The following is a 27,053-nucleotide window of genomic DNA, read 5'->3' on the forward strand; positions in this document are numbered from 1 at the left end:
ATAAGCAGGGGTGGGGGAGCAGGGCACCAGCCTCGGGTGCTGATTTAGAAAGGGAGTCAGAACAGTGGCCCCCAAGGGCCCGCGTGGGGGCAGCAACAGCCAAGGTAAAAGCAGTGAGGGTCTTGAGTCGTAACACTCTCTAGCTCTTACTACCTGCCTCCACCCCTACCTTCCCGCTCTCTAGCATCTCTGCCCATGGCACCAAAATTGGTAACCTTGTGTCTGGGTTGGTATATTGATGCTCCAAACTGTAGGAATTGAAGAAAAAGCCTTTGGATATCATCTGACCTGACAGGAGAGGATTACAAGATTGAAGTTGCAATGAAAACAAAAATTCAATTAAAAAAATATTTTCATAACAGTTTTCCTCAGCTAAGGTTATTGTGCACTAATGCTGCCATAATAGTAGATGTTCTTCTTTGGCGCTGTGTGTGTGGTACCATAAAAGAAATGGGTTCCTTCAGGCTGAAAGTGCACTGTGCTGTATAACTATATGATTTTATTATTCATGATACAGACAAGATGCTCTACCCTGTAGTTTATACATGAATTTGTTTTCAGATTGTCATATATGTAGTAAAGAAATAAGCAAACTTGCTTTAAAAACCCTTATTTCTGTGAATAAATTTTGATGAATATGTTTCCTTCTCCCAGTTTTTTCTTTTTCTATATAAACAAATCCCTAAATTCTCAAAATTAAAAAAAATGTAGTCACTGTACATCCTCTGCCTTTGGAGAGATTTTTATTTTTAGTTTAATTTTTCTCAGAATTCTGTACCATTGACAAAAACTTCCAGTGAGATGTGAAAAATGGACAAACAGTGAACCATTGCTTCTGGCTGCCCATTTGTCTTTATCTTTTGGATGGTCGCTTATTGTCACAGATTTATATACAATGTTCTGTAAAGAAGGGCACACAGGGTTCAGTTCATTTTCAGTCTTTGTATAGCTATGTGAAACTTTCAAAGCTGCTTTCTCAGCAGCACTTGCTATGGATAGCTCATTTATTTCACAATGTACAGGCTGCTAGTCATTTTTTTCTGACTTTTTCAGTGCTGTACACAGGCAAAGGATATAGCCTTGCTTGAAAAGAAACTAATTTTATTCTAGTAAAGTTCTATCAATGGTGTTTATTTAGCAGAAAAGTACTTGGGGGTTACAGTTGTCAACAAGCTGAAGATGATGAGCCAACAGTGTGTCCATGTTGCAAAGAAGGCTAATGGTATACTGAGCTGCATTAGTAGGAGCGTTGCCAGCAGGTCAGGGAAGTGATTCTTCCCCTCTATTCTGCACTGGTAAGGACACATCTGGAGTACTGTGTCCAGTTATGAGCCCCCCACTACAGAAAGGATGTGGGCAAATTGGAGAGACTCCAGTGGAGGGCAATGAAAATTGTTTGGGGGCTGGGACGCATGACTTCTGAGGAGAGTCTGAGGGACCTGGGCTTATTTAGCCTTCAGAAGAGAAGGCTGGGGGGCAGGGGGGTGGGGGTGGGGGAGGGGGGAGGGCTTAATAGCAGCCTTCAGCTACCTGAAGGGGGTGACTCCGAAGAGGATGGAGTTAGACTGTTGTAAGTGGTGGCAGATGACAGAACAAGGAGTAATGGTCTCAAGTTGCCTCAAGGGAAATTTAGGTTCAATATTGGGGAAAAATGTATCATGAGCAGGGTAGTAAAGCACTGGAACAGGTTATCCAGAGAGGTTGTGGAAACTCTATCCTAGAAGGATTTTAAGACTCAACTTGACAAAGACTTGGCTGGGATGATCTAGTTATGGATGGTTCTGTTTCGAGTAGGGTGGGGTGGACAAGATGGCCTCTTTAGGTAACTTCCAACCCTAATTTTTGGTGGTTCTATGAGAATGTATTGATCATAGCATAAAGCTCCTCACTTTATAATTTCTGTGGCACAGAGGGAGCTAAGTGGGGGAAGTGAAGAAGCAGTCACAGAAAAAGACATGGATGGTGCATTGTAAGAGTCATCCACTTGGAATTATCCATGCATTTTCTTTGACATATGATTTTTGCAGCTAGTTCCTCATGCACTGTATTGAAATTTGTATCCCAAAAAGTTGCACTTCACCTTTTAAGAGTGAAGAAAGAAGTGTTTAAAGTAGAGCTGAATACATGAAAACAGAAGAGGGGTTGCATAGTTTTTAGGGAGTGGAAGAGACTTTACAGATCGTTGGGTCCAGCCCCACTGCACTTGGGCAGGAAAGATCACTTGAGATAATGTTATAGAGGAATTGATTTTACACTGAGATTTTGTTGTTGTTGTTGCTGCTGTAATTCAAGTCCTTCAACATATGGCCAAGTGCCAGAAAGTTTTCATTGTGCATAAGAGTAAGATAGGAATAAAATGCCCTAATTTGGTAAAGTCCTTAGGCTGTGCTGACATCCTTGATTGGTCATGCATCTTACTCATGGAATCTGTGCATTGAATTTTTTCTTAATAGCAATTGGGTAACTGGTAGAGGTGCACCAATACATCAGTCCATATTGTATCAGCACTGATAAAAGGAAAATTGATGTCGGCAATTTTTGACTGATTTGGCCGATAATGTCGCAGATAAATGCCACATGCATGTGCACAGCCACAGCATGCATGTGGCTAGCCTGGCAGCTTGAAGAGTAGCATCCATCTGGTAAGTCTGATGGGGCAGAGGGGAGGGAAGGGTTATGGGGTGCAAATCGAGGTCCCCACAGTGAGTGCGGCAGGGGCAGGCACTATCCAGCCAGAGTGGGACAGGGTGTGGGACAGAGCTGCAGGGAATAGGAGGAAGTGGAGGTGACTCCTGCCACTGCGTACACCCCTGGGGGAGGCATAGCGGGGGTGTGCCTCCTGGATCTGTGTGTGGGATGAAGCCAGGCTGCTGCTGTGGGCTGGGGGTGGTGCTGAGCTGTTCCTGGCAAGGGGATGTTAAGCTGGATCTGTGCTGGGCAATGCTGGCACTAGAGTGGGAGCTATGGGAGAGCTATAGTGAATTCTGGGGTAGCTGTTGCCCCCCTCCCAGTGCTGCCACCTGCCCCAAATGCAGCCCCAACCCAAACTCCAACCAAGAAGAGCCAGGCACTGCCCAGCCCCAGTCTGCAATGGGCAGCTTACCCTCGCCCCACACACAGATCTGGGGGGCAGATGTCCCCATGCCTCCCCTAAGAGTGTACTCAGTGGCAGGAGCCACTACCCTCCCACTTCGTGCAGCTCTGTCCCATACCCTGTCCCGCCCTGGCTGAGCAGCACCTGCCCCATTCCCTCCCTCACCATGGGGGCTTCTGTCTACCACCCCATGTCCCTCCCCTCTCTGCCCCTTCCCCAAAACAGACTTACCAGATGGATGGTACTCTCCAAGTGGCCAGGCTTCATGTCAGCAATCAGATCAATATCAGCTGATGTGGCTTGTTAATAATTGGCCATCAGTATCAACCCAAAAAATCTTTATCAATGCACCCATAGTAGCTGGGTGTAATTTCTCTCTATCCCCCTCCCTCCTGTCCCTTCGTATTTTATCCCTTCTGCTTTCACTCCTGCTGACTTCTCTTCCCATTACCCTGCCAGACATAATGCAAAGCAACCTTCAGAAGACCTAATGACGTAAGGTCAGGAGGAAGTATAGAACAATAAAAGCATTAGAAAAATGGCTGAGAAAATGAAAACTTAAAATTACATAAAATAAACCATTTTGCACTGGGGGTAGAATTGCCACAAGATAAGTTCAGCCAAGTGTAAAAAAGGGCTTAATGCTCAGTCAGTTTGTGGAACCAAAAATATAATAGGCTCATTCTCACAGACTAAAACATGGTGTTTGACAAATGAGAGGGTTTTTTTGGCTCTGTTTGCAAAAGATGCTGATCACATGCAATTTTGACTTCTGCAATTAAGGGTTTGGTCCAAGGCTCAGTGAATTCAGTGGGAGGTTTTCCATAGGCTGCAGTGGAATTTTTGATCAAGTGCTCATCTCCTGGGAAAGCAGGAGATCTCTGGCATTTTAGCACACTGTTAAAGCTTTAAGAAACAATGGCACCTGTTCTCCAAATCGTTAAATTCATGTCCTTGCTTTGCCATCCTATATTCTGGGGCTGCTGGGCACAGAACATTCTCTTATAATAAAGGGCTGAGTCTTGTCTGTCTGTCCGTAACACTTCTGATCAAGTGTGCATGTGCTGCTGCCAAAATAGGCTTACCATACATCTGGGTTTCCCCAGATGTATCCCCACTCTTTTTAAACCCTATGATCTCTGTCCAGGCAGGTTGTCTGGGATTTCCCTTTGCTCTGCTGGTGGGAGCAGGGGGAGTGTGACTGCAGGTAGCAGGAAGCACACATGGACCAGCTTGCAACTGCGGAGGTGCACAAACCCACGTGGTGCTCCCTGCTGCCTGTGGTCACCCTTCCCCTGCTCCCACCCCTAGTGCAAAGGAGAAATGCAGACATTTGGTCCGAAGAGGGGGGGAGAGGAGGGTTGCCTGTTCTCCAGGGGTGGAAAGGGGCTGGGGGGCTAGGAGGCAGCAGGGAACTCTGTGGATGACCCGCAGCACAGGGGCCGGTGCCTGTGCTCCAGGGGCTGAGCAACCACAAGAGGCTGTGGAGGGGCATGGAGGTGGGGAGGAAGGAGGGAGAGAGGAAGGGGGCCGTGGCCAGGCTGTCTGGTGTGGTGCGGCAGCCTCATCCCAAGGCAGGGGCTGCCACAAGCCTCCCCTCCTCTTCCGTCAGCGTTCACTGGGGTCAGACATGTTCCGCTGCTACCCGCACGAATCGAAGACCTGGCTCTCTGGCCCAGTGAGTATGGGACAGCTGGGGCCTCTCCAGCAGGGCTGGAGGGACAGGGGACTGCTAGTCAGGAGTGTGGGGCACCGGGCTAGGGGCAAGGGACTATGGGTTGGGAGTATGGGGGGGTACTGGCAGTGCCAGGGGGCTCTGGGTCAGGAGTGAGGGGCACCAGCAGGGATGGTGGGGGTGGGAGGCTGCGGGTCAGGAGTGATGGGCACCATCAGGGCTCAGGGGGGCAGGGTACTGCAGTTTGGTGAGTAAGGGACGCTGGCAGGGCTGGGGTCAGTGTGTTGGGAGTCACAGGCAGCAGTAGGGCTTGCAGGGCTATGGCTTGGCAGTGAGGGACAACAGAATGGGCAGGGGCGGGGCAGACCATATAAACACTCCTTTGAAATCTATCATTCATAATGGGCATTGGCTAGTTTTTCAAGATTTGCATCTTGTATACTTCGCACCATTCTTTTCAGTAAAGTTGTCTACATTTGTATAGTTGTGTGTGTGTGTGTGTGTGTGCATATATATGCACATGTATGTATGTATATATGTAAGTTAATGTATGCAAAAAACAGGGTGTTTATGGAAATGCGTATGGTGGAGGGAATAAGATTAGTCCATTTTATGACACCATGAGCTCCTCTTTTTAAAAGTAATTTCATAGAGAATTTCTGAAATTGCTTTCCCAGGAATAACTGTGGCCCTCTGGATGTGGATGCTGGTTTTATCATCCCTGTTTATCATGTTATATTTTTCTTTGTGGCACTTGATACCTGTGGCCATAGATGAACAAATCCTATGTAAAGTCCTAAGGCACTGCCCTGGGGACTCTATACACTTGAATGAGCACTGACAAAATACACGTCTCACCTTGCATGCCCCAGCATTGCAGATGAGTTCCTTATCTTTGTATCTCTTTACTCCTCCTGGATAATATCAGTTAGACAATTCAGTCTGGCTTTTCAAGGCTATTTACATGTCAACCAGATTTATTTGTCCCTTTTAATGAACATCCGGTAGTTATGGCATTCTCCATCCTCGGTCATTGGGTACCTTTCAGACATCAGATTTTGAATAGAACAGAAACAGTCTGAAGATCACTCCAGATAGATAACTGATGCTATTCTAATTTGCTAACTACATCTTCTATGTACTTGTCTCTTCCAGATTCTTTTTGTAGGTAATTTAATCATTTTGGCTGCCTTTGAAGTCCAAGACTTGGGTCTAATCATGGATATAATTTGATCTACAGAATTAGCCTCTTATTTTGATGCAAAATGTCATATTGCTGAATGTGAAATATTACCAAATAACCTCTCTTTCTTGAGCAGCTCTAAATGTTAAAAGATCATCCTACACTTTCATTGTGTGGAGAATTTAATATAACTTTTTCCTAGTTCTTTCTGTTGTCTCCTGTCCTATCATGAATAGCACTTACTTGTCTTTGTTTTAAGCACTGTCTCATTATGGTGCTGGTTGAGCTTGGGGCTGTTTGGGGTACAGGCAGATGAACACCTTACCACGATGTAAGCTAGGGTGTGAACTTAGTGCATCAGTTGTTCTTCAGTAACTGCCTGTATGCATGCTCTTAACCCTACAATATGAGAGAAGTAGTGTGCCCAAATTTGCCTTTCACTTATCAGGGGGTCAGAGGCACCATGAGTTATGTTGTAGTATCTGACACACTCTAAGTTCACATCCTAGTGTACCTCATGGCAGGTTGTCTCTCTGTCTGTACCTTACACAGCCCCAAGCTCAACTGGCATCATAATGAGGTAGTGCTTAAGACAAAGACAAGGAAATGCTATTCAATATTTAATTTGTTTTGTGGCTTCTTAAGTTCCAAATATTTGGTTAAACAGAATTTTTAATGTTCAGAAGCAAAAATATTAATAACCAGATATAATAAGCCTTACTCCAATTGTTCTCATCTTTTTTTTTTTAATGAATATTGATTAAAAGATTTAGAGGCACTTTGAGACTGAAATCCGCTCTCCACAAGGGAGGGATAACTTGGATGACACTGCCCGCTGCTTGCACTTCTTTGCCAATGTGCTTCAAACTTTATGGGGAAGGCTGGAGAGTACTTTATTCTCCAACTTGTGTTTATGTACAGGAGGGACAATTGTGGTTGTGGTTTTACAGACCTTTGCCTCATTCAGATACAAGTTTGACTGTATCTTGACCAGGAATTGCTAATCCATTGGATACAGATTAGGTTGTAAAGAGTATAGATCAGTCCTAACCTGGCCTGAATTTGAACCAGATTCTGCAAAGGCAGAGATTCTAGGTGTTGATAATAGTTTCCTTGAGGAATATAGACCTCTTGTTTCTCTCTCTGTCTTTGTCTATTCTAATAACTTTTTGGAAGGGTGGAATGTCTGCTTTTGTTTGCCTGACCAACTAAAGTCATTATGCTGTGCTTTCCAGAGTTGACAATTCAGAAGACCCTGTGTACGAGAGCTTAGAAGAGTTCCATGTTTTTGTCTTAGCCCATATCTTGAGAAGACCAATTGTTGTAGTAGCAGACACAATGCTAAGAGACTCAGGGGGAGAAGGTAAGTCTTTTATTCGCAATTTTTAGAACTAACTAAATCAACTCGGTTATCACAGACAGACAAAAGACACATTCAAACAGATCTTGGTATTTTATAAAGCATCTTCTGATGCTTCTGAAATGGAGAGCAGAATGGCAAGAGAATAATTTCATTTAGGGCAATGCAAAAAACGTATGTAGGACACTAGCTGACCAGATTACTAAGGGGCTTTGATACTCTGTTCCCCAAGACACTGAACATAACTGAAGTATCCAAGGAATTTTAGAACATAACAAATTTAATAAAAAATGTATGGCAGTCTTACATAATTATGACTAAAAAAATGAACTACATTTCAAAGACTTTTCCATTTGTGAAGCCCACAGCATTCCTTTGAGTTCCTGCATGTAACAAAACATATACAGCACTATGAATATTTGCCCTCTGTAAAAAACAAAAGGTATTAATATTTGAGACATCCACAATAAAGTTCATCAGGTAATAGGTTTTTGTCAGCAAAATACTAATCCTGCTGTACCCTCTTCTCCTCTCCCTACCAGCCCTCCATAATCATAATTGCACTATCAGCAGCTGCACTTCTTTTGTAATATGTTTTCCCCCCACAAATTGATTTCCTTATGAAATCTGAGCCACTATTTTATGTGCTCTACAGTTCTGTGGTGTGCTGTATAATTCTGTGACGTGCCCTGAGCAGGCATCACAAGTGGTGCGCTATGGCCAGAGAGTAACCATGCTCTGTGTGGCACTCACCCCAGCAGTTCCTGGATGGTTCCTCATGAGTTGTCCATTCCAGCCAGGCCTGGACCCATGCTCCATGTGGTGCCTGTGAGGGCTGTAAGTAGCGCATGTCCTAGAGTAGGTGTTACCAGCTGAGGCAGGTACCAACTGGAGCAGCCACCAGATCAGATATGCTGGGGCGGGAGAAGGGAGGGGGTCCATGGGCCCAATTTGGCTCATGGACAGGCCCCAAGCCACTCATCCAGGCCAGGGGGCCAGACACCCCTGCTTAAAAGGGTCTTGCCCTGCATGGTTGAGAATCACTGCTCTACATGGACCAGCACTAAAGGAGGAGGATGCATATACATTATTAGTATGTTCAGAGATGTGGGGCAGAAAATTTTCCAGTGCTTTATTTTTCCGTGGGAAGTGTTCCATTTCTAAAAATTCAGTGTTTCATAAAAGTAATTAGTCACAATGAATGGATGCCAATATAATATTATGCAAGCTTGTCGGTTTCAAAGTTGTAATGAGTGTTTTTCAGGTGATTATCCCTAAAAGCATGTGAGATAATACATATATGTTTTAATTGATTTGTAAACAAGAGGGTAAATACACTCCTATAATCCAAACCAAAATCAAGTTATGAATTCACCTAATTATCTGTGCAGGTCAAATCAAAACCAAATCTAAAATTCTTATTTCATCTCAGACTGCAAGTGAAATCAAAACCAAAACTAAAACTGTGATTAATTTTTGTTTCTCTTTCAGTTCAGCAAACACACAGAGCAGTGTCTCATTTATTTTCTTGAGTTGGGGAAGTTGGAAGTGTTTGCATAAGATCTGTTAGTTTTTAGTGCTTTTGGTTTGAAGTAGTCATAATAAAGCCTAATGAGAAAAAAACTAGTGTGGGGCATCATTAGAGTGAAGTTCAAGCCACTGAAGGAAGGAAGAAAGTTGCTAGATGTAAATATTGTGGGCAGGAGTATGCTAACAACACAACAAGAATGAAGAAACACATATAATAACATGTAGAAACAGTTCTGAAAGAGTACAAGCCATATACAGAAAGCTAATATAGCGAAGTGGTGGAACAACATCGTCTGAGAAAAGTCTACTTCAGGAATCCTATGTAAGTAAACAAATTAATATGTTAAACAACACACAGTATAGACTAGCATCTATATTGTTTTAAAACATTATACTTTTAAAAGTTGTTAATGCAACTCTGAACTATTTATTTATTTATTTATTTATTATTTAAATATTTGTATCTTGCTTTTCTGCTTGCACTTATCACCCAAAGTGGCTTAGGCTTAACAATAATTTTTTTTAAATGACATAATAGATAAATAGTTAACTATTTCAACCCAGCAGAGTGAGCTTAATCCTCTGGCCAGTGGCAGAGGACAAACTGTACTTCCCTTTAGCTCTGCAGTCCCAGGGCAACTGAGCAGCAAGTTGAGCAGCAGAGTGTTCTTTCTGGCAGGGTGGGGGGAAGCAAGCTCCCAGCCGCTTCTCCTTCTGGTGGATAAGGCCAGACTAGAATAGGCTAAAATAAAAATATTTTCCCCCTTTTGTTGCAGGAACTTGGTAGCTCAGGCAAATAGCAAAAATTGCGAAAAATGGAAAATGAAAATGTTGAGCTGCCAAGTCTGGGGGAAGAAGAAGCAGGATCCTCACTTTCAAGATCACTGTCACCAGATTTGTGATCCACCATGAGTAGCTGCTCAAGATAGTCAAGCTTTGTATCAAGCTTTGTGGACAAAATGTCAAAAGCAGATCAAGAAAAAGCAGATGCGACATAAGCTCGAGCTATATGTGCAAGTGCTACACCTTGTTCCATAACTGAAAATCAATACTGGAAGGAACATTACAAACTGATTCACCCATCGTATAAGTTGCCATCATGTTATCATTTATCCCATTCTCTCTTAGATAGAGAGTTTGACAGAATTCAAACAATGGTTATTCAAAGGATTCGTCAAGCAGAATCACCTACTCTGATGTTAGGTGGATGGACTGATATACCAGGAAATCCTTTATTGAACATAAAGTTAGCAACACCTGAACCAATATTCCTGAAAGCAATTTCTGCTAAATATTCTAGTTATACAGGTGAATACATAGCCAAATTACTGCATGAAGAGATTGAAAGTGCAAGCCCTTGTAACTGATAATGGAAGTAACATGAAAGCTGCATGGCAAATATTAAAGACTAAGTATCCTCATTTAGTAGTATTTGACTGTCTTGCTCATGGGTTGAATCTTCTGACAAAGGACACAGTAATTGTGAATACAATGAAGACAATGTTGGGAAAGTGCAAAGTGATTGTGTATTCAGCTATCATCATCTTGCTAATCAGACCTAGAAGAAACTACAGAAAAAGATGGAGAGGAAAGAAAGTGCACTTTTATTGCCAGGAGAAAATAGATGGGGCTTGTCTACAAAGTGTTTACATAGTTTGCTGTGCACAAAGAACTGTTCGCAGTGTGCCTCAATAGATGACACAGTATCCCAGATTATTCCTGCAAACATTCGGAAGCAGATTCTCAACAATGATGTGTTCTGGGTTCGAGTTCAAGGAGCATTCAGCTTGCTACTACCAGTTTCAGTGGCTATCAAGAAACTTGAAGGCCTTGCAAATATTCAAGAGATATTCAGACAACTGAATGACAATCTAATTGAGCTGTTGCCTTCTTCACCTCTATCCAAAAAAGAAATAGTAGTAAAACAAATGTTTACTAAGAGATGTGAGTTTTGCAGTTCATCTGGCAGCAAACATTTTGGATCCCCAATACAGAAGACAACATTTGTCAGAAGAAGAATTATCTACTGCTCTTGATACAATTATGGAAGTAGCTAAGAATGTCCCCAACATCAATGAAATAGTTGTGATGACAGGCATTGCCGAGTACTGCGCAAAAGATAACCTTTGGAGCAAAGACATCATTTGGCAGGCAGCAGAGAATATGTCTCCTCGCACATGGTGGAAGGGATACTGTAACACCCGACTTGTCCAGGATTGCTCTAAGGTTCCTAAGCATTCCCCAGCACAGCTTCTTGTGAACAGAACTGGAAGGGCTTCTGTTCAATCGAGACAAAAAAGAGGAATAGGCTAACAAATGAATGCACTACTAAGCTTGTTTCTATTTCTCAAAATCTCTTGCTTTGGAGAATCAGAAGCACAATTACTGAAGAAGATGCAGTGCAATGATAAGTTGCTCTTGCCCATAGACTCATTGGTAAAATCATCCTTTAGTGAAAGAGAATGTGGTTCAAGTAGTTCTGAATCAGATTTGCCTCAGTCTGATTCTGAAATGGAACTAATAAGTAGTGCAAGTGCTTCTACCGATAGTGAGAGTGAAACTACAGGTGTCACAATGACTTCAGTAGAAGAGAGTTAAACTCTGTTGAAGTGGATGAGTGGACAACCATGGCATATCAAGCACAGTTCTTTGGGTGTGCTAAAATTAGTGTGTCAACAGTTTTCAGCGCCTTTGGGTTTTTTTCTTAAATTTAAACATAAGGGAAGTACATCTTATTGTGTATTGTCTTTACATTTTTACAAGTATTCCAATAAAAATAATTTCTTTCCACATAAAGCTCTCAATTTCTTTGAGTAGAACGTTAAACCATGCTAAGTGTGCTGTATTTAATTTTTTTGTAATCAAATATTACAGTTCCAATACTTACGGCTATTGGGACATAAAATTAACATGGGGGTACTTTTTTAGTTTTGTTTACTAAATATAAGTCAAATAAACATGCTAAATTAGATCACACTCTGTTTAGGGCATTGGAAAATTTTCCAATTCAAAATTTTCCAGAAAACTCACATCTCTGAGTACATTCCACAGATATTTGCTGACACCAGAGGAAGTTTGATTCTATTCCAAGCTAAATGAAGTCTAGGGGATATAGAATCTGTTCAGCCCTGACACAAAGCCCACCCTTTGCTAAGGCCTTGGGTCAAAGAATGTAATCACTGAGCTGTTTAAAGAAAAGGTCCTCAAATTTTCTAATAAGGGCAAAATTATGTATTTTTTCCCCTAGCCTCATTCGTGGAAATATCTTCACAATTTTGATTCAAGCTTTAAAAAAAATCAACCTGAGTGAGGCAAAACCCTGCATAGTGCCATTTTCAGTCCAAATTGATGCTGTTATGCAATGTTGTAAGCAGTTGAAAATGGCATTTTATTACAAGAAGTGTCTGACAACATAATAGGTGGGGTCTTTAGCAGCCCCACCTCTGCTTTCCAGTGAATAATGCACCATTAAACACACCATTGTATAAAGCATTTTTCCCTGATCTACATTTGTTTTCAAATATTTTCTCACATTGTTACAATGCATAAAACCAAGGCAGATGTTGACTATAGAACTGACTGGAGCACACTTGAAACTAACACATTTAACGCATGCATAATACTTTCTTTTAAAGCCATGAAGTTGGCAACTGTTGTTAATTATCCTTATTTTCTAGTTACGGAAAGAATTCAGAGGCCAAAAGGGCCCCTGAAGCTTTATTTAGAATCCCCAAGTTTAGATATACCCTCAGACGTGGACAAGTTTTCTCTTCTCCTGGAGACATTATTAGTTGTAAGGTGAAAAAAGGGCATTTTATTTACTGCTTAATGGGGATTTTTTGAATGCTGTAGTTACAAAAACTTATGACATAACATTAGTTTTCTTATGCCAAAAAAGAAGCTCTGTAAAATAATGAGATTCCTCTACATTTTACTTAGTACGCTTACGTATTCAGGTATGTATTAGGCTTATGCGAAGCGGCTGGTATTCATTTCAGATTCAGATTCGGCTGATTTGGAGCACAGTGATTCGATTTGGTGATTTGAATCACTGTCCCAAATTGATTTGGTCAAATCTGATTCAGAGATTCATCGCCAAAATAGGCTCCATCCCCCACCTGTTCTCCCAGCCCCATCAATGGCTGTGCCCTCCTGGCCGCAGGCTCCCATCTCTTTAAAAACAAAAAACCCAGCACTCACCGGTTCTTTAAAAAAATTTTAAAAGCCCCCATTCACCGGTTCCTGCCAGGTGAGAGGGCGATCCCTGATGCTCCATGCTGTGTGGGGGGCTCTGCCATGAGCCCCCAGAGGCCCCCGATGGTGGCTGCAGGGGAGTACGGGGCTTTTTAAGAGCAGGGACCTGGGGCCGGGTGGGGCCACTGTCGGGGGGGGGGGAGTGGGAGAGTGGGTGGGGGATCAGGGCTCATGTCAGAGCCCCCACACAGCATAGGGGTGGGGGCAGCAGGGATCACTGGTGAGTGCCAGGCTTGTTTTTTTTAAGAACCAGGAGCTGGGGTCAGGCAGGGCAGCCATGGGGAAGGGCTAGGAGAATGGGCAGGGGTTGGGGGGGCACTCAGGGGGCTGGGGGAACAGGCAGGTGTCCCCCAATGGTTCCCCTCCCCCTCCTCCAGCCCCAGCCCCTACTTACCAGCACTGAGTCCGGGCCCAGCTTCCTGTGGTGGTGAGCGGGGACTGCCCAAATCTCTGAAGCTCTCCAAATCTTTTCTGAATCTATTTGGAGAGCTTTGAATTGATTCAACCTTTTTATCGGTCTCCTGATTTGATTCAGTTTTGGAGATTCGGCCGCTGAATCAGGCCAAATCTCCTCCAAATCGAATTAGCACTTGAAGCTTCACACAGCCCTAGTATGCATGCTCAAATATTCTCCCATCACTATAAAAAATAATTAGTAGCTGCAATTTATGATAATTAATGTTGAGGCTGAGGGACCTGAATCTCTTCAGTCTCCACAAGAGGAGACTGAGCGGGACCTTGTGGCTGCCTACAACCTTATCAGGGGCCAGCAGCAGGGACTCGGGGAAAGTCTGTTCACCAGGGTCCCCCTTGGAGTCACTGGGAACAATGGCCACAAGCTGAGGGAGGATGGGTTTAATTTAGATATTAGGAAGAACTACTTCACTGTAAGGGTGGCCAGAGCCTGTAATAGGCTTCCCAGAGAGGTGGTGCTCTCATCTTCCCTGGAAATCTTCAAGAGGAGACTGGACAGGCACCTGGCTGGGGTCTTATGACCCCTCCCACCCCCAGTGCTCCTTCCTGCCCATGGCAGGGGGTCGGACTAGATGATCTGTCTAGGTCCCTTCCAACTCATTGATTCTATGAATGTAACTTGGGTCACTATCTGGAAAAAATACTAGCTTAGAAATAACCCTGCCCTCAATTTACAATAATAATCAAGTAGCACAAAGGAGAGAGGAAACATAGGTATTTGCATATTGCTGTCATTAATGAGAAACATTTTCTTGTAACTAAACATATACCATAGAAATACAATTCTGCTCATGTGTATCAGACAAAAAAATAATTGTCTCACCATCAAATTTTACAATAAACAGCTACAACAAGGAGAAAATATGTTACAAGAATGGAATTGTTTCATAATTGTTCCTTAATTCTTTTTTGTTTGTTTGTTTTTGCAATGAGGTTTCACCTGTTCAGTCTATTACCAACTTTCAGATGTTACATTTTACCCTGCACTGCCCACTGACACACTTCTGGGGCTCTATTTATATTGTGCAGTGATATATAAATGCTATCAGGTTCCTGTTACTCTTTCTGTCACATTTATTTAACAAAATCTTATTGCTTTCTTTGCAGCTTTTGCACCTATCCCATTTGGGGGAATTTACTTGCCACTTGAAGTTCCGCCTAACAGATGTCACTGCTCACCTCTTGTTCTAGCTTATGATCAAGCTCATTTCTCTGCTCTTGTATCCATGGAGCAAAAAGATCAACAGAGAGAACAAGGTATGCTGAGAAAATTCATACTAGACAATATTTTCTGTGGAGCTGAATGCAAAGTATAGTGCCCAGCACTGCTTGATGACAGCTTCTTACAACTTCAGAAAGAACAATGAAATCTGAACATAGTTTGTAAAAGTAAAATCAGCAAAACTGATTGTTAAAATGGAAAGGAAGCTGGTTCTTGTTTTGTGAGCTCACATATATTCTACAAAGGTCACTGATAATGTTCACCAGTGGGAGGATAAGGCAAACCTGAAGCTACATGTCGTCATGGACCTTGTTGTGCCCTTTTGCTGAAGGAAGGACGTTAGGCAGCTTTCTTTTATGCTTATTACATTTATTTTTATAGTAGCACACACCCACATGACTTGCACTCCCATATATCATAGCTTTGTTTCATCATGTTAACTATATATGCAGATATACCTTTATGGAATCAACTTAATTAGCCTGTGTAATTACCACAACCGCACATGCAGTCACAAAGATTATGTGCATGCTAACAACTTGAACCTGCATATGCCCTAGGAATTTCTAACTGAATGTTGTCTTTTTGGAGGTCACAAAATCCTACCACAAATAGGAAAAATTTGGTTAAGTATTAAACAATTCTAGCTTTCTCTGGTAGTTAATACATCAGACAGACACAATATTCTACTTTAATCATGTTTGGTGACATCAGTAAAAAGGCAGGATGGCAAAAATATGAGTTCAAAGCTCTCTTGAAACTGTCAGATCATTGTTCTGCATCTGGTCATTATTTCTGGATCTAACCTTTGAGTCATTAAAAGGGTTTAAAGTTGCTGTTGTTAGCTTGTTAAATTTAGGTTAAATCAATTCAGTGGTACCAAGTCAGTTTTCCTCAAAGTTGATAATGGATATCTTCTTTTCTTTTAAATGAAAAGGAACTGTTGTTGGTTTTATGAGTAACATATTGATTAGACCTTTACAGATAAATTCAATACATTTTTACAAATACCTCTTTTCACATTCACTGTTACTTACTCTCCCTGTGAAAACTGTGTGCACCTTGCCTCCTGAATAGAGAGTCAACGGAGAGAGTCACTTGGGTTCCACATAATTCTTCAGATAGTTAATGAAACTGATGACTCTTATATGTAACAGCAGAAATGTTGTCCACAAAAGGGAACCAACAAACTAATTAAAAATTATTTTGCAAAATGTACAGAATATATTTTTTTTAGATGAAACAAGGATGGGTGGAGATTTGTTTGTATATATTCAGGTATACATATTAATGCATGGTAATTTTATATTATTAATAGAAGCGCTTTTCCTCCCATATGCATGTTCCTTTGCAGCAGAAATTTATTTCAAAGCTATAGTAGAACTTGACCTATGAAAGACAGTTGATCTAATATCACCATTCCTTGTTCTTAAGCTTTTGGGGCTTTGTCTTTGCTGTTTGTTTGTTTGTTTAATCTCACTAACAAATGTATCTGTATGTGTTATAGTGGGAATGAATGGGACTTCTATATTTTCCTCACAGAGAGCAACACATATGAGACTTCATTTTCAGTCATTTAAAGGAGTTTAACAATATTACTCAAACATGCAGGAGTGAAAGCAGGAAGGCCAAAATGCGATTGGAATCGCAGCTAGCAAGGGACATGAAGGATAAGAGGAGGAGTTTCTACAAGTATGTTGGCAACAAGAGGAAGGTCTGAGAAAGCATGGGACCCTTACTGAATGAGGGAAGCACCCTAGTAACAAATGATGAAGAAAAGGCTGAAGTATTCAATGTCTTTTTTTCACCTTGGTTTTCACAGGCAAGGTTAGCTCCCAGACTACTGCACCGGGCAGCACAGTTTGGGGAGTGGTTGAGCAGCCCTCAGTGGTGAAAAAACAGATTGGGGACTATTTAGAAATGCTGGATATGTACAAGTCCACGGGGCCGGATGCAATTTATCCAAGGATGCTGAGGGAGTTGGCTGATGTGATTGCTGAGCCACTGGCCATTGTCTTTGAAAACCCATGGCAATAGGGGGAGGTCTGGGACGATTGGAAAAGGACAAATATAGTGCCCATCTTTAAGAATCATAAGAAGGAGGATCCAGAGAAGTATAAACCAGTCAGCCACACCTCAGTCCCTGGAAAAATCATGGAGCAGGTCCTCAAGGAATCCATTTCTAAGCACTTGGAGGAGACTAAAATGACCAGGAACTGCATGGATTCACCAAGGGCAAGTCATGTCTGACCAACCTGATTGCCTTCTGTGATGAGAACTGGCTTTCTGGATACAGGGAAGACAATGGACTTGATGTACTTTGACTCATCATAGAGATATCTTTTATTAGACCAACAAGGTTTTTGCAAAAAAAAATTCTTTAATTGCAAGCTTTCAGGCACAAACACTCTTCATCAAGCATTGGAGAAAAAATGGTAAAAGTTTTCCAGGGAAAAATGGAAGTTCATATTTCATAGGATTTCACAGAGGAGTCAATAGATGGAAAACTCCTCTGGGTTCATAGCTGGTATGGAGCCTCTCACCTCCTGTCAGGATCTGTGATGATGCAAATTACCTTGAAACAAAAGCAGGAGCAGGATCTCGGGTTTCAGGTGGTCATAGCTGGTTCCTGCTTGGGAAGAATTTTTTTTTTTTTGCTAAAATCTTGTTGGTCTAATAAAAGATACCATCCCTATTACAAGTCCTGATTGCCTCTATCCAGAGTTGTAATTTCAGGTCATATACATACACCTGACATAACTTTAAGCTAGCCATCTTAGTTACAGAGATCAATAGAGCAGAAAGGGTTCAGTGGAGGCTACAAACCTACCTGGGACTCTGGGTAGATACCTGGGTAGCTACTCCACACTGAACTCCATTCTGTCATACCTTGTAACACTTGAACTAGCTAGATTGATGCTGATTTGGGCATAGTTACACATGTTGCAGTTATATTGTTGTATTACAGTTTAGATCCATCTATCCATAGCCCTATGAAGTCAGGACAAACTGATCAGTTTGTCTGATGATACGTGTCTTCAATATTCATTTTCACTTAATGTAATAATTAAGAAGCCTATCATAATACGTAAGCATAATGGTGAAAAGTTAAAGTTGTGGGCCAACCTTCATTTTGTCATTTTTATGACTTCTGAATGTTTCAGCCCCCTGAATACACTTTCTTTCTTTTGAATGGAATGTAAAATCTTGCCTATATAGAGCAATATGCAGCCTTTTCTTTTGTGTTCCAGAACCTCCTAACCCTCCTTCATGTGTTTTGTGACATTCTGTTGGCACAAAGCAGCTGAAAAGTGATTGTGCAAGTTCACTTGAGGATTCTTTCTGTACAGAGTAGCTGTCCAATTATGCAGAGCTCAAAGTAGCTTTTATATCACTTCATGTAGCAGTAGAGGGTGGGGGACACACAGTAAAGATCAAGCTCTTCCACCAAAGCAACCCTTTATTCGTTATGAGTCAGAATCCCTTTTCTTGTTGTGTGTGAAGAATACATATCATCCCAGTATACATAAAGCCACCTTGATAAACAATATCTCATCTATACATCTTATCAAGTTATAACTGAGCTCTTCTACCACTTTAATGATTTGAAAGACCAGCAAAGTTTTACTGCATGAAGCTACAGCAGAATACAATTCAATAGTCAAGGTGTACCTTTGCAGAAGAAACATCTGCAACTCCTATAATCCTTACCTCTGGTATAAAGAAGTATTTCTGCTGAGAATTATTTATGAATCGAGAAACAGATGCCAGTTCTGTGGTGATGTACTATAGTTATTCTACCGTGAATAATTAATCTAGATTGCCAAATATTATTTATTTCATAAAGAGAGATATCCTAAGTAACAGCCACAATAATTCACTGCTTAGACCAGTGACAGTCTTTGTTCTAAGGTGGTCAAAATGCCTTCTGTCTGGATAATGAGTTGTCTTTCACCTTGTAAGAGAGTTCATTTGGAGAGATTGCAGAGCAGTTTAAGGATTGCTAGACTGTGATGACTGATTTTTAGGTTGCTAATAGATGTGATTGTTGGTACAGATTGCTACCCTTTGCACAGTAATGCTTTGCAGGATGGGATAATAAGACATAAAAATAACATGGTTTTACCTGGGCCATAAACATAGTGCCAAACATGGGTGGAATTGTTTTTTTTTTATTATTTAAAGGTGAAAGCTCCAGTACTTTTGTAACACTTGAGTTTCCTTTCTAAAATGTATTCCTTTCCTCCATCAGACAAATATGAAGTTCTTTGAAGATCCCTTTTTTGGATTGGGTTGGGGGGGGGGTAAACTAAAAATGGCTCTTTTAATTTCTGGACACTTAGTGTGAAATAAGCAACTGTCAAACAAATTCTTTTAATCATGAGTGTTTAGTTGCTTATTTCTAAAAGCTTTTATTCATGAATTTGTCAGTTCAAAGACACAGTAACTCTTTATAAAGACTGATTTTCCATAAATGAATAAATGTGATGCTTCTACTCCCAGCATAGCTCAAAGCATCCTTTGATTTAAATGTTACAAGGAGACATTCTGAAGTAAATAGTTACTATGTTTCTTTGTTGCTTAGTCCCCACAATTTCCCAAATGTGTTTAGAAGGATAGGGACAATATCTGGAGACTACTGGTGAAACAAGAAGAGAGATTTGTGGCCATTTTTCACACTAGCACACTAATTATAATAATTATTATTGTTGTGTTTTGGTGATAGGGGAAGCTTTGTAATTTTATTTATTTGCTAGTAATCCTTCAGTAAAGCAGAGACAGAACAAACCAAGCCTTTAAAACAGTATTTAAATATGTCCTTAGCAAAAGGTGCATAGTTTGTTGGTGGAAAAGTGTTGGAAAAATATGGTGTTTCATTCATTTCTCTCTTATATTTAAAAAAGATAAACTTTAGTCATAATCCTCTTAAAATATTGTAGATTAAACTGTCAAATTACAGCCACTGCTATTTCACTAGGAAAAACAGGCTTTCTGAAATTTCTCTTATACATAATTTAGTTCTAGTTCATTGATTTCTGTATAGCTTTGCTGCTACTCTCAGTTTTGGCTAATTCTCAAAGATGAGAGCTTCAGTAGACAGCTGCATCTCACTGATTAGTGTAATCACCTCTGTGGAGGCTGCACTGAATATGGATAAAATGGATTAAAGAGAAAACTGTCATTGCCCTTCACCTGTTTCATTCCTTCTGCCTTCCTCTTCTTCCCTAATGAAGCCCCTCCCTATGCAAACACACAGATGGGTGTCAAGATTCTAACAGTGTCCTTGACATTAACCCCCCCCAAAAGCATTACTAAATAAGGAGTCATAAAAGAAGCACAATAAATAAGTCTGTTTGGACTGAAGTTATTTATAAATGGTAAATTAAATGGTAGGACATGAAAGGAAGGGGGTGGACATGAATGGATATAAAACTGATGAAAGATGCATAAATTCCAAGGAAGGTTCTTAACCTTTTTTAGACTCAAGGCACCTCTCAATAAATGCCAGTCCTTAGTCTTCACTTGGTTTTTTTTACTACAGAAAAATAGAGGAATTCTTTTGTTGCAAAGAACTCAAAAAGACAACAACAGGTCAGAATGTTTTTGACACCAGGGATCCCTATCTGAAATCTCTGGGTTTATCTTCAGAATTGTGTAACAGTGCTAATCTGGTATAGCACCTTCAAATAATCTTTTGGCACCCCCTTTGAGAGTTAGCACTCTAGGCTATTAAGCAAAAGACATTCAGTGCTCCCAAGCATATTGTTTTAAAATATATTTTAAAAACTAAAAGAATCAACCTTTCTAATACTTTTTTTCTCATGGGAGCATGGCATTCAAGCTGAAACATTTCAGCTGTGGTTAACAAGTAGTCTACTAATAATTTATTAGGTGCAAAGCCAGCTATCTCACAGGCTGTGATTCATGACAAGCAGATTATGTGTATTTCCATATATACATGAGTTGCATTGGCTGCTTGGTATGTAGACAGTTGATGGTCAAACTCCTAATTTCAATACCATCTTGGACTATCTTGTGATTGTAGAGCTTTTCCATTCCCTAATTTGTAGAATGGATATAGTAATACTAACTTCCCTACATACAGGAGTGTTCTGGGGTTTAATTAATACTTGGGAAGAGCTAGAAGATTCTTGAGTAATATGATTTGACTTTCCATGTGATCCCACTAAAATATTCTACCTCAAAAAGCAAACAATAGATTAGGGCTGAGATTTTCAAAGATACTTAGCTGATTTTGGAGTTGACAGTAATGCATCAAGATATGCTAGACAGCTTTGAAAACCTCAGTCTAGGCTTTTTAATACTTAATTCTATCTGAAAATTAGTATGTTTGGAGTTGTTATTGCAATGAATCAAAGACCAACAATTTACCTAGCTGAGATTTTTATGTACAGAGAGCTGCCTTTAGTTTATAAAGGGATTCTTTTCCGTCCAGGTGCCCACATGCTCTGGGGGGAAGGTGGGGGGGAGGGATTTTAATTAGAGTGGCTTCAAGAACTGCTCTAATTAAAGCACTCAGAGCATCTTGTGTATCAGCATTCGCATGCTGAAAAATGGCACTGGGGGCACTTTAACTAAAGCTCGTTGAACAAATTAACTTAAAGTGCCCCCACCACCATTTTTCAGTGCAGAGACACTAATACATTAGATCCTGGAGCACAGTAATTCCCACGTTCCAGCAGACTCAGTTTCCATGTGCTGCAATTAGTGCGTCAGAGCAGCTTCACTGCACATATCTATGCACCCATTGATACCAATGTGGATTTTTTGGACATCAAATCAAACTCCTAGCTTTAGCTTGCTTTGGATAAATCATATCCAATTATGTTGCCAGTGCTACTTTCAGATTTAAAGAATGCGGCTAAGCTTAAACATCTCAAATAAGACAGAAGTCAGCTGAACTCATAGGTCTTGCTGCAGAGAGCAGGATGCAGACCAATGGCTTGAAGTCACAGCAAAGGAGGTTTAGATCAGATATCAGAAAAGACATTGTCACTAATAGAGCAATGAGACAGTGGAATAGACTGGAGTCCAACAGAATGGAAGTTGTGGACTCTCCATCACTGGAGGTGTTCAAGAAGAGGTTGGACAGCCACTGGTCAGGGATGATATAGGTGTGAGGGGTTGTGCCAATATAAGCTGTGCTGCAGGGCCCAAGCACTCTTGTTCCTAGGGGGCCAACTTCTGAGGCCATGCAGTTTTGGTTTTCATGCATGTTGTTCACAGGGTTTAACCCTTGACTCACCTGAAATGCCTTGATCTTGCAAATTAGAGTGAGGGTCTTTGGTCATATGTAATAGCCCTTATAAGGTGCACATATCATGGATGTTTGTAGGGCAGAAGGGCTTTTCCTCCCATTTCACCCCCTTCCACACCCCAACTGGGTCTCAAGTTGGGATCCATGCCCCCTTTCCCTGATGTGTATGGGGTCCTGGACTGGTAGTGCAATAGGAGAACACCTTAGCTAACCACGCTCAGCAGGAATTCATTAAGTCTGTCATGTGATAAAGAAAACCAACTTCCCAGAGTAAATAAATGGTTCACATGCTTGTGGAGTAATTCATGGGCAGCCCTGTCCCCACAGTTCTGTGGAGCCAGTTCATTAATTGCATCAATTTTGGAATCATTTCACAGTTCATTTCATCAAATAAATCAATCAGTTCATAAATAAATCATATCTTCAATCAGTAAAGAATCTTTGTGCCTCCAAATCAATTCATAGTTCAATTAATCAAATAAATCATGCCCCGCAATTCATTCAGTCTTCTAGTCAGTGGGCACATCAATTCCACTTTTAACTTAAACTGGCTCACCTGGCCCAAATCAATTCAAGAAAATAAAATAAATGGCATGTTCACCATTCCCGCTTGTTTGCACTTCATGTGCGCCATTCACCTGAGCGGTTCCCTCCACTCCTGGACCACTGTATCAGCTGCAGCAGGTAGGCTCACCCCAACTACTTCTCTTGGGTGTCAAAGCCCCCTGAGGCTGAAAGCCTCTCTGGGCCTTCAGTCTGTAAAGACAATCGCTTCACCCAGTTGGGCAACACTCACCAGTGTCTCACTGCTGCCAAGTTCCCCACACTGCCTCTCTAGTTTCATAGTTTCACAGCTGGTAGAGTCGGAAGGCACCTGAACAGATCATCAAGTCTTCCCATGGCAGTAAAGAGTACTGGGGTCAAACGACGCAAGCAATGTGTACATCTAGCCTCCTCTTAAAAACCCCCAGGGTAGGAGATTGTCAAGCCTTATCTTAAAGACCCCCAGGGTAGAAGCCAGCACCACTTCTCTTGGAAGTTGGTTCCAGATCCTAGCCGCCCTGACAGTGAAGTAGCACCTCCTGATGTCTAGTTTGAATTCACCATCTGCCAGCTTGTTACCATTATTTCTAATCACTCCTGGTAGTGCTCGGGGGAACAGGGACTCCCCCAATGCCTGCTGGTCCCCTCTGACTAGTTTGTAACAGGCCACTAGATTCCCCCTCAGCCTTCTCTTGTTGAGGCTGAACAGGTTCAGGTCCCTTAGCCCTTCCTCGTAGGGCCTGCCCTGCTGCCCCCTGATCATGCAAGTGGCCCTCCTCTGGACCCTCTCCATGTTGTCTACATCCCTCTTGAAGTGTGGCGCCCACAACTGGATGCAGTACTCCAGCTGCATGACTACTCTATGACCAGTGCCGCATAGAGGGGGAGGATCACCTCCTTGGACCTGCTTGAGATGCATGTATGGATGCAGGACAAGGTGTGGTTAGCCTTCCTGACCGCATCCTCACACTGCCAGCTCATGTTCATCTTGGCATCAATAATGACTCCAAGATCTTTTTCTGCCTCTGCACTGACGAGAAGGGAGTTCCCTGACCTGTAGGTATGGTGGCGGTTCTTCCTCCCCAGGTGCATCACCTTGCACTTGTTAGTGTTGAAACCCATCCTGTTTTCATCTGCCCACCCCTGTAACCTGTCTAGGTCTGATTGCAGCCTATTCCTCCCGTCTAGCATACCCACATTCCCCACATCTTAGTGTCATCAGCAAATTTGAACAGGGTGTGTTTACCCCCTCATCCAAGTCACTGATGAAGATGTTGAACAGTGCGGGCCTGAGGACCGAGCCCTGGGGGACCCCACTGCCCACATCCCTCCAGGTCAAAAATGACCCGTCCACTGCCACTCTCTGGGTGCAGCCCTCCAGCCAGTTGGTGACCCATTTGACTGTGTCGGTGTTGACACCACAGTCCCCCAGTTTCTTAATGAGAACGGGGTGAGAGACAGTGTTGAAGGCCTTCCAAAAGTCCAGAAAAACTATGTCCACTGCTACCCCTGCATCTAAGGATTTGGTGACCTGGTCGTAAAAGGCCACCAGGTTGGTCTGACAGGACCTGCCTCTAATGAACCTGTGTTGGTTGCCCCTAAGCATAACCTCCCTCGCAGGCCCCTCATGGACACGCACCAGGATAATTCTCCCAAAAAGTTTCTTCCCTCCTCTCTCGTCAGTATGGGACACCTGCATATGGCATCAGCCCTGGTACGCCTGCTGATTCACAGTGAGAACAAACTCTCAAAGCGGGGCGGGCACTACGTGTGAAGGGAATTTGCACATATCCCACAACCTCCCCTTTCCCCTTCTGCTACATGTGGCAGGATTTTTTTTAAAGCCTTTCTCAGAATGATTGGGTGTTGGCTGCAGCCTAACCTGGGGATTTTGACTGGGGTATGCCAATGCTTCTGCTGGGACTTAAAGCCAGAGGTTCTTGGCTAGAGGGTCTTGCCCCTCCACTCAGGGTCAGATTTATTGCCATAGGTCAGGAAGGAATTTTGCCTCATGGCCAGGTTGATATGGACTGTGGCGGGTTTTGCCTTCCCCTATAGTGGGGGGGCATGGCCCTGTACCTGGGATCTCTGAAGCCTATGTTAACAAACTTTAACAATAGCAGGACATTGAATGCCATGGTCCCCTGCTTTACCTGTGGCAGGTTAGCATGTTATGCCTTGAGTTGTGTCATTATTGACTATGTAACTTTATTGAGAGGTTAAATTATGAATTTTTATAGGATGCTTTGGATGGAGATGATCCTGACTCAGGCAGGGGGTTGGACTAGACCTATGAAGATCCTCTCCAGCTCTACTTCTATATGGTTCCATGATTTTTTGTTTGTTCCTCTTGTCCTGGAAGGAATCTTACTTATTGTGGAAATGGGAATGATTAGGAAGTCCAGCCTGGTACTTAACAAATATGATGCATGACCAGACAAGAGACACAGCTATGATTCCCTGCCTCTCTTTCTCTGGAACTACAAAAGTGTTTAGATTCCCAAAAGAGGGCAGTTACTCATGTTGTGAACATCCCCAAACCTGCTGTTCTCTCAGGTCTCTTAAGTGAGTTCAGTTAAGCCCTTCCACCTGGAGAGTAATAGTGACACGTACATTTTTTGGCTAAAGAAGTACATGATAGGAAAATTAATTCTGTAAAACCATTCATCTTTAACTATCACAGAGCCTTGAAATTATTTTATTCCCATATATTTAACACCTGTTCTGCAAAGTCTTTTATTTCAGGGAATTTCAGGTAGGTGCTTGGCAACCAGTTTAGCTTTGCATTGTATATAATGGACATGTCAACTATCTTTCAGCTCAAAAAAAAAAAATCTGTTGCAATCCGACCCCTGTGAGGATACTTTTCACAAATGAACCATGTCTTAAACAGTATAAAAGTACAATTTGAAAAGCCTCTGGAAAATGGAAGTCTGTAAAGTGAAACCATGTCACTTTAAAGAGATAATATAACCAGAATGAATATACAGGTTTTGAATAGATCTTCATGTTACCATTTCAGTATTGAGAACTGTAGCTGGTGTGGTTCTAAGTTGCAGCCTGTATGGTGACCAGTTCCTGACATCTGTATATAATGTACAGTTTTGTAGTTGAGGCTCAGTTGCTTGACTTCAGCACACGTTTTCATCTCTTCCAGTCCTAACTTTTTATAGTTTAAGGACCTATGTACACACAACAAAACTCGCCTTTAAAGTGGCTGAATAGTGGCACTGCTTTAATGGTGTTGCTATTTACACACTTGGCAGCATATTCTGCTTTAAGTGACTTTGTTACATAGCAAGGTAAAATCCATCCAAGATAGTTTAGTTTGCTACATAAAGTGCAACAGTGCACAGGGCACTGGAAGCCAATGTGCTTGGGGAAACTCAGGTTTGGCGGGCTCCCAGCACCCTGTGCACCCCCCCTGCCACCTTCTCTTGCTGCCAGCACACCCAGCCGCCCTCCTGCCACTTTGCCGCAGGAGCAATCCAGCCATTCTCAGGAGGTCCCAGGTGGCAGGAAGGCAGCAGCAATGGTGCACAGCTGGAGCTTAACTGCCTCTCCCACAATTGGGGGGGGGGGCAGGGGGCAAGTGGCACAAGCTGCTCGTGTGCCGAGTGGTCCCTGAGCTGCGGCACCCCCCAGGCAGGAGCTGCCTAGGGGGCACCACAGTTGCAGAGGAAGCACCAGGCCCTGCACAGCTCATACAGGCAGACAGGATCTGGAAGGGAAAAAAAAGATCAGGCTCCTTACCATTTTTTGTCTTCAATTGAGCCTGCCTGCATGTGCTGCTACCAGGTTGTGTAGCCCCTGCTCTGTGCGAGGCCTGATGCTTCCCTCCACAGTGGCAGCACCCCCCTGGACTGGACGGGTGCCACCTGGGGTGTGCCACCACCGTGGAGGGAAGCACCAGTGCCCCCCACTGCTCAGGGACCACTTGGCCTGCCAGCAGTAAGTCCTGCTCTGGGAGAGGCAGGTAGGCTTTAAGGATTGGGACCTCTATCCTTTGTGTATATGACAGGGGTTTAGTTCGATTTAGTTCTCCCGAAAATGAAATGGTGGGTTTTTAAAAACCCACCATTTCAATTAAGGAAAACTAAACCCATGTCACATGTACAAGCACCCTAAAATTCTTTCTTTGGATATAATTGGATAGCTGTTCATGAGATGCAAGACAGTTGCTGAGGTAAGGGGTATTCTTATCCATCCAGCTAGCTCTCTTCTATCAGGGGAAAGGGTGCTAAAATGCAAGACCTCTTGAAGTTAATGTGGAGGAGTAATGGTAGGGAGTAGAAAACCTCCAAGCTCCAAGAGTGACATGAAGAAGCCTGCTTGAAAAAAATAAAGATAATAAGAAACTGTCTTAAAAGCCTCTGGCAGAAAAGGACCAGTTATGACCTAAATTGAATCCTGTGCAGGATACTTCCTGCAGGAACTCA

The 27,053-nt window shown here is 42.3% G+C and overlaps 1 protein-coding gene across 2 annotated transcripts in view; it reads left to right on the top strand.

Annotated features, from left to right (window-relative positions):
* OTUD7A (OTU deubiquitinase 7A) overlaps positions 1–27,053 on the top strand; it is a 305,631-nt gene that overhangs the window by 252,239 nt on the left and 26,339 nt on the right. For both annotated transcript variants that reach the window (XM_090028797.1, XM_090028798.1), the window contains 2 exons: positions 7,188–7,315; positions 14,678–14,827. In XM_090028797.1, coding sequence (XP_089884923.1) covers positions 7,188–7,315; positions 14,678–14,827 — 278 coding nt within the window. The remainder of the gene's footprint in view (positions 1–7,187; positions 7,316–14,677; positions 14,828–27,053) is intronic.

This window comes from Crocodylus siamensis, chromosome 15 (genome assembly GCF_052110815.1).
Source record: "Crocodylus siamensis isolate JL-2025a chromosome 15, ASM5211081v1, whole genome shotgun sequence".
Lineage (NCBI taxonomy): Eukaryota > Metazoa > Chordata > Crocodylia > Crocodylidae > Crocodylus > Crocodylus siamensis.